General features: G+C 38.8%; 1 protein-coding gene across 1 annotated transcript in view; it reads left to right on the plus strand.

Moving 5' to 3' along the window:
• Window positions 1-5,696: 5,696 nt before the first annotated feature.
• robo3 (roundabout, axon guidance receptor, homolog 3 (Drosophila)) overlaps window positions 5,697-12,966 on the plus strand; it is a 144,478-nt gene continuing 137,208 nt past the window's right edge. Inside the window, exon 1 of the mRNA XM_089126035.1 lies at window positions 5,697-6,203. Coding sequence (XP_088982161.1) covers window positions 6,047-6,203 — 157 coding nt within the window. The 5' untranslated portion in view covers window positions 5,697-6,046. The remainder of the gene's footprint in view (window positions 6,204-12,966) is intronic.

Here is a 12,966-nt window from a genome sequence, read left to right on the forward strand (position 1 = left end):
ACAAATCTCTGGCTGCTGGCATTACAAAGAACAAGTCTAATAGTCTTTCAAGAAAACAAAGCCTGCGTTTCCTCACTGCTCTTCCGGCGGTGTAAAGTTTTATCAATGATGTGCTGGTCTATGTGTCTTTTAATTGAGTCAGACTCATTCCTCTGGAGTCCACAGAGAGACTGGAAGAATCTGTGGTAATGAGTCTTCGATTGTGCCGGTGTTGAGCAGGTAAAGGGAAAACGGCATGGTTGCTGTCTTGAGCGCAGAATCGATTTCTCTCACAGAGCTCTCTAGTCGTGATGTGACTGTTAGGGGCCATTTTTAAAGGATTGTACAGGATTCCAGAGAGAGAGTGCAGAAAATTGAATCTTTAAAACAGCAAGGTGCCGCTGCTAACAGCCTGGTAAATGGCATTAAAGGGTTGGTTCACCCAAAAATGAAAATGATAATGCCTCATCCTCATCTCGTCCCAAGCCTGCAAGACCTCCGTTCATCTTTGGAACACAGTTTAGGATATTTTAGATTTATTCCGAGAGTTTTCTGTCCCTCTATTGAAAATGTATGTACGGTATACTGTCCTTGTCCAGAAAGGAAATAAAGACATCATCAAAGTAGCCCATGTGACGCTGCTGACGAGTGTCCGTGTATTCGGGTTCAAATAAATATGGCCGGGCAAAAAAATGTAAGTCGTTCTCTGTGTGGAAATCCTTAGAAATGTTTGCGAAGATTGTTTTGTACAGCGTGCGTCTCCGTCAGACTGTGAACAAAGCTCAGCCGCACCAGACACACGTCAGCAGCGTCACTGAACGCGGATCCACAACAGAAGCGGAAGACAATACAACGCTGAATAAAGTCGTAGTTTTTGTTATTTTTGGACCAAAATGTATTTTCGATGCTTCAAAACATTCTAACTAACCCACTGATGTCACATGGGCTACTCTGATGATGTCTTTATTTCCTTTCTGGACAAGGACAGTTTATCGTACATACATTTTCAATGGAGGAACAAAACTCTCAGACTAAATCTAAAATATCTTAATCTGTGTACCGAAGATGAAGGGAGGTCTTGCGGGCTTGGGACGACATGAGGGTGAGGCATTGATTACATAATTTTCATTTTTGGATGAACTAACTAACAGTAGTCTGCATTGATGTTAAAAAATTGTGTTAGTGTTGATGTTAAATTGATGTTTCATGTTAATACAAATCCTGAGAAAGATCCTCACTTTTTATTTTCGATTGTAATACTTTGAACCATGTATTCCCTAGTCAAAACTTTTGCATTTTTATTTTTGATATACAGTAAATTGCCAAAAGGAAGGGCGTAGGATAGGGTAGGGATGCTATCCAGTGACAAATACAAATATCCAGTGACACTGATATATCCCTAGCAATAATTTTGATCAAAACTTAAAAATATATTTATATGTCCCCGTCCCCACCAATTTCAAAATCAAACCTACGCCACTGGCCAAAAGTATATTATGGTCTAATTATATTTGATTTCAAAACCATTTATGTGGTTATATGCTTGAGAGTATGTATCTGTTAGTGGTAAACATAGCTGAAATAGTATACAAGGTGTCTTTGAGTCTTTATAGTTCAGAAACATTTTCAGGTTTTTCAGTTGGATTGGCGAAACAACAAACTTCCTCAGTAAAAATTGTGAATTTGTGGCACTATAATATGTCTTAGCACACATGAGAGAGCAATAACTCCATGCTGGGGTCCACAGAGGAGAGAATATAATCATAACAAGATCATTATGCTCTCCCTAGCCAAAGGCACTTCATTTCTGATGACTTTTTATTTTTCATGTTTTATGCTTCATCTTCAGGATTGGTGTAGAAAGGATCAAGGCACACTGCTTCGCATCTTTAACAAGTTCAGATTTGACATATTATGGGTTGCATTGGGTTTGGTTGTTTGTTGAATGACTGTGCACATCAGAAGCATGTTGGAGAATGAAACATTCAGTGATGATCATGCAAGCTGTGCATGTCTTTTAACTTCACACAGAGCTTTAAAGTTTGACATAGCAAAAGAATGACTACTGTATTGGTTTCATCTTTCTAAGAGAATTAGGTTATGGATAGTCTTTCGTTTCCATAGCAGCCACAATCCGTGTGTATCACATCTATCGACAAGCTGATGAGCTATTTGTGGTGCATTCCGAGGAAACTGCTTCATAAGTGAACTGCTGTTTGCAGGATCAAAGTTAATTTATACGAGTGTGATGTTTTGTTCACATAGCATCTTTACATATAGTAGTCCTATACGAAAGAACTACAAATGAGATCTCTCTTTATATTTAAATTAACCATTTTTGAGAATGTATGGGCTGTGAAAGAGCAACCTTTGAGCCATAACATTTTTTATATAATACAATTTTATGTAACAATACTGTATATCTAAAGAATTTTGAAAGCCGTATCAATAAAAATGTAAAAACGGAGTTTCAACTGAACATTTAGCATGCAAGTACCATTGTATTCTTTGAAGTACTGCGTGAACACCATAGTATATGATTATGATAATCATGCAGCACCATGAACTATATTAAAGTACAATGGTATTATCATCTGATACCCTCACTGTGCAATAGTATCATCACATCTCTTCTGTGTAAAGTCTTGCAGTCTATGAAATCCCCCTAACTCTGTGAAGATTGGCACCCTGCGTTGAAGCCTTTGGCACATCTACCCCATGAATACAAAACATCACTGACAGAAACGGGGGCTGGGCTGAAAACTTCCTCTCCGAAAGTGCTCGATGGGGGTCGTCACGCTAACTTTGTACCGCGGATGCGTCCCTTTGTCTCGCGACGAACAGGGGACGGGCCGCACTAATGGGCAGCACACTGATCCTGTCAAGCGCCGTATCCAAAGCACATGAGTCCAGCGAGAACGCCTCATACACGCATTCACATACATACATGCATGCACACGCAACAATCCCAGCGCCCTCCTGCTGAGTGTTGTGTGGACATGCACAAAAGCTTTTTCTCACTGGAATGACACCGTTCAGTCCTGTGCATATGGTGATGTGCACAAGAAAACAGATGGAGGAATAGATTTTGTTTTTAAACGTGTGGATGAAACACCATTTGATTCTCAATCTGATAGTTGTTTACAAAGGAGAGGCATCTGTTCTTTCAAAGCTCAAGAACAGAGAAAATGCTGAGTGTACACATTTCCAACTGTAAAAGTTGTCCTTGTCTATGCAAAAGTCACCAACACAATGGTTGCAAAGACATTCAGAGTGTTTTCAGTGCATTGCTATAGTGTCCAGGTGTTGTGGTTGCTTATGGCGCAAGTCAAATAAGTCCACCCAAGGTCTCCATTGTAAAAAATATTGTTGGTTTAAAAAGTAAGTAACCTGGTTGCCTTAAAATTTTAAGTTCATTGAACTGGAAAAAGTGAGTTAATACAATGAATGAGAATGATTTAATCATCAGAAACTCAAAATTATTTGTTATCTGAACTAAATAATTTATTTAAGTTGATTTGACAAAAGAAAAAAAATGCTGTGATTACTAATCATGAAAAGATTTTTTTTACAGTGTATGGTGCGTAGATGTGACTGCTCCTGCCTTCCATGCAATTTTTGTATGGGACTTTTTCTAAAAGATATAGAAGATATATTTCGCAAGAAGGCGAAAGGGAACTCAATTCGTTACTCGTGTGCTGTGGGAAGTATTCTCTGTGCAAACATCTGAAGCGCGGCCATCTGAAATCTGCGTGCGAATACCGAATTGAACTCTTTCACGCCATTTTGCAATTAAAAAAATGCCCATATTGGCAAGTATCCTCATAAACGCAGTCAGTTATGCCTTGAGTAAACATAAACACATTTGTATCAGTATATTGGATCCGTGCATTATCTCTTAAAGTGACAGCAGCTTGATATTGATGTTAATCAAACAACAAAAAGACAATTAAATCACTCACTGCTCTTGACTGAATAACTTTTGTAACTTTAATTAATGATTAATACATGTTACATGTATAGTAAAGACTATGCAGTTTATTTTACATTTGATTACTTTATTAAATTTCTCAGACTGATCTCATGAAATTGCGTATGTATGACACGCCAATTCATATTTCTATTTTTGGCGTGCTATCAACATGCAAAATTGCTTTTCAGTGTGTTAATGAATGCTGTTGACTTAACGCTACATTACTGTATAAATATATGACCTACCCCAACCCCATCCCTAAACCTACCCGTCACTGGGGTTAATAGCATTTATTAGTCTTCCCCTACCGTCCTAGGAAAAAAAATATCGTTCCCCAGATGTAGATCTACATTTTGCTTCGTTTCGCTTTTAACGGCGTAGACATACACGCGGAATCACTCGGACGTTAATGGCGTAGACATACACGCATACATGCGGATAGCTCAAAATGCGTATAGATAGATAACACACCACTTGAACCACTTGAAAGTGGCGTGCATGTTTACGCAAAAGTCATGATGTCATGTTGCAATTTCTGTACCTGAAAATTGGTGTCATTACTCCCCGTTTCATGGCTAGTAAAAAATATTTATGGCCGGTAAATTTTCTTAACTCACTGGCCATTATGCAGGTATTTATACAGTTTTATCTTAATTTTGATTTGTTTTATTTGATTTATTTTAGATGTTTTAATACAATACAATATGTTTTTAACACTGTTATTATTTTATTTGTTATAAATTCTTTTCCCAAATAGTACTACTACTAATTCAAAGTGTAATACGACGTATTTCAAATATAACGTATTTCAATTACGATATGACGTTATAATTACGATATTCAATTACGATATGACGATATGAATTATTTCAATATGACGTATTACTAATGGACTGGTTTATTTTTGCTGCGGTGGATTTGCCTTCTGGTTGGCCACCTACTGTAATATCATATAAATAGTATTTTTTGTTCAATGTTTTATTGAATTGATCATTGTTTTTTTTTTTATACCCCAAAAAACGTTCAAACCGTTGCATTGTCCACTATGTGAAATTAGCACATCCCTCCCAAACTAGCCGCACTATTTTAGGATATCGTTCACATGAATATTTACGCATCAGAAACTAGTAATGTGTTCAATTCCCTAACCCTAAGTATTGAGCAAGCACCACCACCTTCAAATCGACTGAATAAATCTCCACAGATTGGATTCATAAAACTGGCAATAGACGAAAAAACATCTCCGCTGATCCAACACTTGAGACAAATGTTCTCTTTTAGGATTTCCAACACACATCCGAGCCCCTAAAGTGGAAATGCCGGAGAAGTCTATTACTGTAGGAGCACATCACAGTGTGAGATCACAGTGGGCTGCTTGTTGTCAAAAGACAATGTAGCGGTAATTGACTCATCAGCTTTTGCCATATTGCCAGACGGCTGGAGTTTGCGCTGCATCATGTTTGTTTGTTTGCGGGAATACGTGCACATGTATACGGATCCGCCGGCGGGACACTGTATCGTCCCGTTCGCGTACGCCTCCAGGGATGATTATTAATCCGATAATTAAACATTTATTGCCAACAGCACCTGCTCTCCCTTCTTTTCGGTGACCCTTGGGGACTCAATCACACCATCACAGGAAGCCAGAGGAGAGAGGGAGGGGGTGAGGGAGGAGGGAGAGCGAGACGGAGCGAGGGAGGGGAAAAAGAGCAGCGATTCGGGAGGGTCATCAGATAGCCAGATTCTTTCACACCAGCGAGGTGTTATTGTGCAGAAGGACAAACGTGTGTGAAGTTATGTGACTCCAGAACAAAGGACGAATTTTAACACGTTCCACAGGAGAAGAACAACAGAAGGATGAAAGAGGGGCGCCCCCCTTCATCGAGACGTGCTGACAACTAACGAGAAAAGTTTTCTCCTTTTGGCCGAGTGGACTTTTATTGTCTTTTTTCGTGATTGTTGCCAAAAGGACTGAATTAAGGAAATAAGAAGAGCGACTCAGAGAGCGAGAGGACTGTGAAACCCGTTAGAGGAGAGATAGAAGAGCAGATTTTAGAGGAAGAGGGGCAGCGTCCCTCTGCTGCTACGGCAGAGATGCTGCGTTACCTGATAAAGACGCTTCTACAGATGAATCTGTTCACCGACACCATCCGTGACGCCACCAACGGAACCGACCTGTTCTTCAACATCTCCTCCATCCCGTCCTTCAACTCGTCCCTGCTGGACTGGGCCAACTTCACTGGTCTCAATGGTGAGCACCATCTGTCTAAAATTGAAATACTTTTACGATAAGGCTGTAAACTAATTTGAAATACACATAAATAACATAATCACTGCGCATCGGAGATCTTGCGTTTCTCAGATCCTCTGAAAAAGTTGTTTTTTAAATATTATACAGGTTAGAAATGTGTATCAAATGAGTTAGATATAATCTGTGATTCTTGCGCTGAGATGTTTATGGGGCGTTGAGCTACTTTTGGCACACGTTTTATTTCAGTATATTAAATTAGAAAGTTGTCAGGACAAGTTGTCAGGCTTGAAATGATTCATTTGATTCAGTGCATTTGTCTAAAGCTCGAACACACTCGGTGTGGCTCAATATTGATGCGATGCTTAACTTAATTTTCGAATCAATTGAGCATAGATCCAGCTGAAGATCTGGCCAGAATATTAAATAAGGAGAATATTGAGTTCTTCAAACTGTGCCGAGCAGCAGTGCCAGATGATCCTGCTGAGATGTGGTTATCTCTGAATTCATGGTGAATCTGAATGGATGTATTTCCTCCATTGTCAGTGAGTGTGTTAGTGTGTGTGATGGGAATCTCCCGCTGTGGTGGGTAATGACAGAGAGCTGAGTGAGTGTGTGTGTTGAGGTAATTGGGAAGAGGTTATTTTACCTTGATGCTTTCATGTATCGTATGTGGCAGTGTTCAGATCAATAACACATCCTTCCTAAACACACGCCTCCATTCACACTCAATCTCTCAGACTCTCTGCGGACACACACTGACTCTCACTTACTGTCTTCTCACACACAGGTCACACTGCAGCTCAGCTCTCTCTGTTTCTTTTTGTTCTTTTCTTTTCTTTTTCTTTTCTTTTCTTTCCATCTGTCCATCCACCTTCTTTCTCTCATTCATTGCTTTATTTATTAATTCCTTCTTTCTATCCATAATTCTTTCTTTCTTTCTTTTTTTACATTTTTTTTTGAGTTGGAAGAAGTTTTTCTTTTAAAGAAGAATTGAGTATTTTAAGTATTTCATGTAAAATAAAATGTAATTTAAAAGCCAATATCTTTCTTTCTTTCTTTTACTTCCGTCTTTCCATCTATCCATCCATCTATCCTTCTTTCCTTTCTTTCTTTCTATCCATCCATCCATCCATCCACCCTTCTTTCTTTCTTTCTTTCTTTCTTTCTTTCTTTCTTTCTTTCTTTCTTTCTTTCTTTCTTTCTTTCTTTCTTTCTTTCTTTCTTCCATCTATCCATCCATCCATCCATCCATCTATCCATATTTCTTTTCTTTCTTTCATCCATCCATCCATCCATCCATCCAACCACCCATCCATCCACCCATCTTTCTTTCTTTCTTTCTTTCTTTCTTTCTTTCTTTCTTTCTTTCTTTCTTTCTTTCTTTCTTTCTTTCTTTCTTTCTTTCTTTCTTTCTTTCTTCCATCTATCCATCCATCTATCCTTCTTTCCTTTCTTTCTTTCTATCCATCCATCCATCCATCCATCCACCCTTCTTTCTTTCTTTCTTTCTTTCTTTCTTTCTTTCTTTCTTTCTTTCTTTCTTTCTTTCTTTCTTTCTTCCATCTATCCATCCATCTATCCTTCTTTCCTTTGTTTCTTTCTATCCATCCATCCATCCATCCACCCTTCTTTCTTTCTCTCTTTCTTTCTTTCTTTCTTTCTTTCTTTCTTTCTTTCTTTCTTTCTTTCTTTCTTTCTTTCTTTCTTTCTTCCATCTATCCATCCATCCATCATCCATTGATCTATCCATATTTCTTTTCTTTCTTTCATCCATCCATCCGTCCAACCACCCATATTTCTTTCTTTCTTTCTTTCTTTCTTTCTTTCTTTCTTTCTTTCTTTCTTTCTTTCTTTCTTTCTTTCTTTCTTTCTTTCTTTCTTTCTTTCTTTCTTTCTTTCTTCCTTCCATCTATCCATCCATCCATCATCCATTGATCTATCCATATTTCTTTTCTTTCTTTCATCCATCCATCCGTCCAACCACCCATCCATCCACCCATATTTCTTTCTTTCTTTCTTTCTTTCTTTCTTTCTTTCTTTCTTTCTTTCTTTCTTTCTTTCTTTCTTTCTTTCTTTCTTTCTTTCTTTCTTTCTTTCTTTCTTTCTTTCTTTCTGTCTTTCTTTCTTTCTTTCTTTCTTTCTTTCTTTCTTTCTTTCTTTCCACCCCTCTCTTCACATCCTGATGGTTAACTTTAATGTGCTCTAGACTCCCTGCTCTGTTTCAGTGTAGAGTTTTATTCACAACTGCTTTCTGGAGACTGAGAGAGCAATAAAGAGTAGTTTTTTTACAGATGGTCATGTAGGAGGTAAATTTGCTTTTGAAATGTACCTTTGAAAAAAAGCTTATCACAGCTTGCCTTATCTGATTTGGTGAGCAATGATAATACTGAGACTGTAGCACCATTGAGACCGCTGCTCCCACTGCGCGAATGTGTGTGTGTGTGTGTGTGTGTGTGTGTGTGTGTGAGAGAGAGAGGGAGAGTTTGGAAGCTACATGATCAAAACCAATACTCCCCCTGTCCTTTTCCCCAAACACTGCCAACACAGCACTGATTTTAAGCACAAAACACACTCGAACACACACTGCCCAGCTCTGGGCAGCACCTCTCCATCTGCTGACAGATATGAATTAGAATTGTACATCATGCTGTGTGTGTATTTAGGCTCCCGTCTGTGTTTTGAGCCTACTGAGATCTTCCTGGATATTTTGTTATTGTATTCCTTAGCATCTATAGTATTGATTTTACCCTAGTTTGATTTCTAAAATGAATGTAGAAGTTGATTTAATAGCTTTATGAAGTGCGAGTCTCTTGGAGTGAGTGTGTGTGTGCTTGCTTATGAGTAATTCAAGAGATAAGAGAGTATGAGACCTGATCCTGCATTTCACACCCGTGCTGATGACCAGTGAGTTTGTCCACTGCATTCACCAATACAATGTGCTGATTTCTATGAAATGAGTGCTCAGCCGGCTGCCGGTCCTAAACTAATCGAAGATGGGATGGAAAATCAATAGCACCTGATAACTAAGTAATGGTGAATCCACATGAATGGAGTCCAGTTTTAATGTACAGCTGACAGATGTGTCTGCATTTGTCTTGGTTGAAGTCGGTATGATTTATGAACGTGGCATAAAAAGTTAATCTCAGTGAGCTTTTTTGTTTGCAAAAGGCTCCTTTGTGTATTTTTTCATTCCAGCTCTAGTGGGAATGAAAGTCCAGACCCCTTTGATTCGGTTTTTGTAACTGTCTCTGTTTTTCAGAATGGTAATTGACCCGACGCAAGAAAATGAAATTTTCGGTGACAATCCAGCCTGTCATGACTGCTTATTTCAGTGACTAATCTGACAATGAATATAAATTCATGAATCTACAATGAATAGTGACAGCAAATGAGTTTTGCCATGTGAGGAAGCGTATTGCACCTGAGGCCGCGGCTGCGAGCTTCCAATGGATTCCTGTGCTTTCACATCAACGCTGCGTCCCATTGTGCGTTCGGTGTGTGAATGCCTCTAATATACACATTTTAATGAGGCCGCTCATGTTTCAATGCATGTCAGAGGCAGTGACAGGCCGTCCTCTCGCTTTATAAATCTCAATTAGTTTTACTGTATGTTTAAGGCAGTATAATTTAGTAACGCAGATGGCAGGTTTGATTTGGTCAGGGCAGAGTCAGCTCTTCCATACTGTGCTGCTGTACTTTAGTATGTATACATCGTTTTGCAATTGTGTTTAGTTCTATAAAGTCATTTCATTTTTGTATCTATAAACAACGAAGCAGCACAGAAAAGCCACGTATTTTTTTGTCCATTATTAATCCAGACCACAGTAGGGGGCTGATCCCATGTTCTCTAATTGGCTGTGTTGTTGTCGGGGGTAACGGGGCCGTGTTCTAATCCCGCTGTGCTAATGTATGTGTTTGTGTGCTCAGAGAGGTCAAGTGGGCTCAGCCCTCCTCATCTCACGGGTCTTTTACTCCCTCTGGGCTGACACGAGGCATCTTTAGGGCAGCAAGCCTCCTACATTTTTCATGGTTTGGTGCTTGTTCGTCTTCATTCATGTCCAGATTTGTCAACATTCAGCTATGTGAATGAATAACTGGGATAAAAGGGGGGAAAAAAGCTTTTCAGACAAATCCTTCACAAATCCTACCATGGTATGTTCCACCAAAAGCAATAAAAAACGCCTAGATGCGAATCCTTCAAAACATACCACTGTAGTTTCTGCCACTGCATTAAAATTGTGATAACTTAATATTAGCTACTTTTGTCACTAAAAATGAAACTAGTTTACCATTAGTAAATGTATGTTATGGGTTCTTTACCCATTCTTAACAAACCTTGAAATAGATAAAGATGGATAAGCACCAATTTACTGTGTTGATCGTAATGAATAGCTCAGTTACAGTAGTTACTCACCTGTGTGTGAATTACACTGGAGGAATGTTCTGGATTCAGAACCGTTGTAAATGCTTACATTATTTGTTCATTAAAAGTCTGTTGTTGAGTTTTGCATAGAGATGCCAGTGAAAGTGAACAAGTGGTTGTCTAGATAATCATGTGTTTATAATATGCAATTAGAAAAAAAGCTGTTACATAGAAAACAAGAGGTTGTAAAACGTCCTCACCAAATACTGAAGGAATTCAAGTATAAACCAATTACGCTCAAAAATATATCAATGTTTCACAAAGAGAGGAGCTCGCTCGCACACATAATCGTAGAACATTTCTTCTATGAAAAACTTTATTTAGAGGCCAAGTACAAAGGCAAAACTTTTTCGATTTACATCGTATTTCATCCAATCAAGTAAACTTAAAAATACATATACTAGTACATCAATAGCATAAAAAAAATCATGTATGCACTAACATTCACATAGATATATACATATACATGACTACATACACAATTATCCAAAAATCATATACAATAATAATAAAAAAACTTATTTTCAAAACATCAAAATGATAAATGCAACCCTAACCCTAACCCTCCTCTCCTTGTTGAAGACTTGACTGATACTGTACAACATATTTGTGTTCCTTTAGGTGTTTTGTACTATACTTCATCAGTTAATAAAATCTTAACCCTAGCTCCTCAACTGTCAGATATTCAATATAAATGTAACAGCATGGACACAGCCACAGCCAGATATGTTTATTCATAATATGACACAACCTGGAATGCAAATCAGCCCCACATCTGTGCCCATTCCAAAGGCTTCCACCATCATTAACACACTAATCATATGTGCGGACACACACACACACACACACACACACACACACACACACACACACACACACACACACACACACACACTTGGAGTTTTAAAGTGACAGAGGTTAATTCCTCAACCACCTATCATTAAATCTGACCTTTGAGTTAGTCAGGCATTATAACAGCAGAGGAAGATCATATCAGATATAGAGTCTATCTATCTATCTATCTATCTATCTATCTATCTATCTATCTATCTATCTATCTATCTATCTATCTATCTATCTATCTATCTATCTATCTATCTATCTATCTATCTATCTATCTATCTATCTATCTATCTATCCATCCATCCATCCATCCATCCATCCATCCATCCATCCATCCATCCATCCATCCATCCATCCATCCATCCATCCATCCATCCATCCATCCATCCATCCATCCATCCATCCATCCATCCATCCATCCATCCATCCATCCATCCATCCATCCATCCATCCATCCATCCATCCATCCATCCATCCATCCATCCATCCATCCATCCATCCATCCATCCATCCATCCATCCATCCATCCATCCATCCATCCATCCATCCATCCATCCATCCATCCATCCATCCATCCATCCATCCATCCATCCATCCATCCATCCATCCATCCATCCATCCATCCATCCATCCATCCATCCCACCCACCCACCCACCCACCCACCCACCCACCCATCCATCCATCCATCCATCTATCTATCTATCTATCTATCTATCGTTTCGACTCATCTTCTATCTAATCTATCTGTCTCTCTGCCTGTCTCTCACTCCCTCTCACATTATTTCAAGAGATTTCTCTCCCCTACGTCAGTCCTTCAGAGCAATAGGCTATGAATAACATTGCGAGGATCGATGTGTCATGTAGCAGCAAATGACTGTCATTTCTGCTCCTGGGAGGACAGATGAGCTCCCTCAAGCTTAATCAGACACAAACTTATTCACTTTATATCCTCCACAACTCCTCCCTGTCGCTGACAAGCTAATCCAGGGTTTTAATAGCCCCCGCGGCTCCGGATGATATGCAGAGTTATGTACATATCAAAACGTGCATGGAAATCAGTTATCGGGCGCATCTGCATGAAGGTGACTTGCACTGGAAAGGCGGGTTCTCCAAAGACCTGGCGACTCAACGGTGTTCACATGCATATGCAAATGACTTCAAAGTGACCCTTCAGTAGTCTGAGGATTGTGAGAAGGGCATTGCAGTCACGGACTTGGAGAAGGTTTAGAGATAGATGTAGATAATCAAAAAACAACAATTAAGCACTGCAATGTATGTGTCATAGGTTAAATATCATTTGAATTCAATTTCTGAAATCCATTATTAATGACTAAAACTGGTAGAATCGGTTTTAAATGAATTATTTCTCGTAAAATGTTTGTTTGGGTGTAAGCGCAAAATTATGTGACTCAAGTATGATTGATAACTGCAATGTTTTTTTTTATATTAACCTGTCAATCAAACTAGCATTGTAGCAAATAAGTATTTCTGTATTT

The sequence above is a fragment of the Pimephales promelas genome, chromosome 23 (assembly GCF_988280905.1).
Source record: "Pimephales promelas chromosome 23, fPimPro1.hap1.1, whole genome shotgun sequence".
Lineage (NCBI taxonomy): Eukaryota > Metazoa > Chordata > Actinopteri > Cypriniformes > Leuciscidae > Pimephales > Pimephales promelas.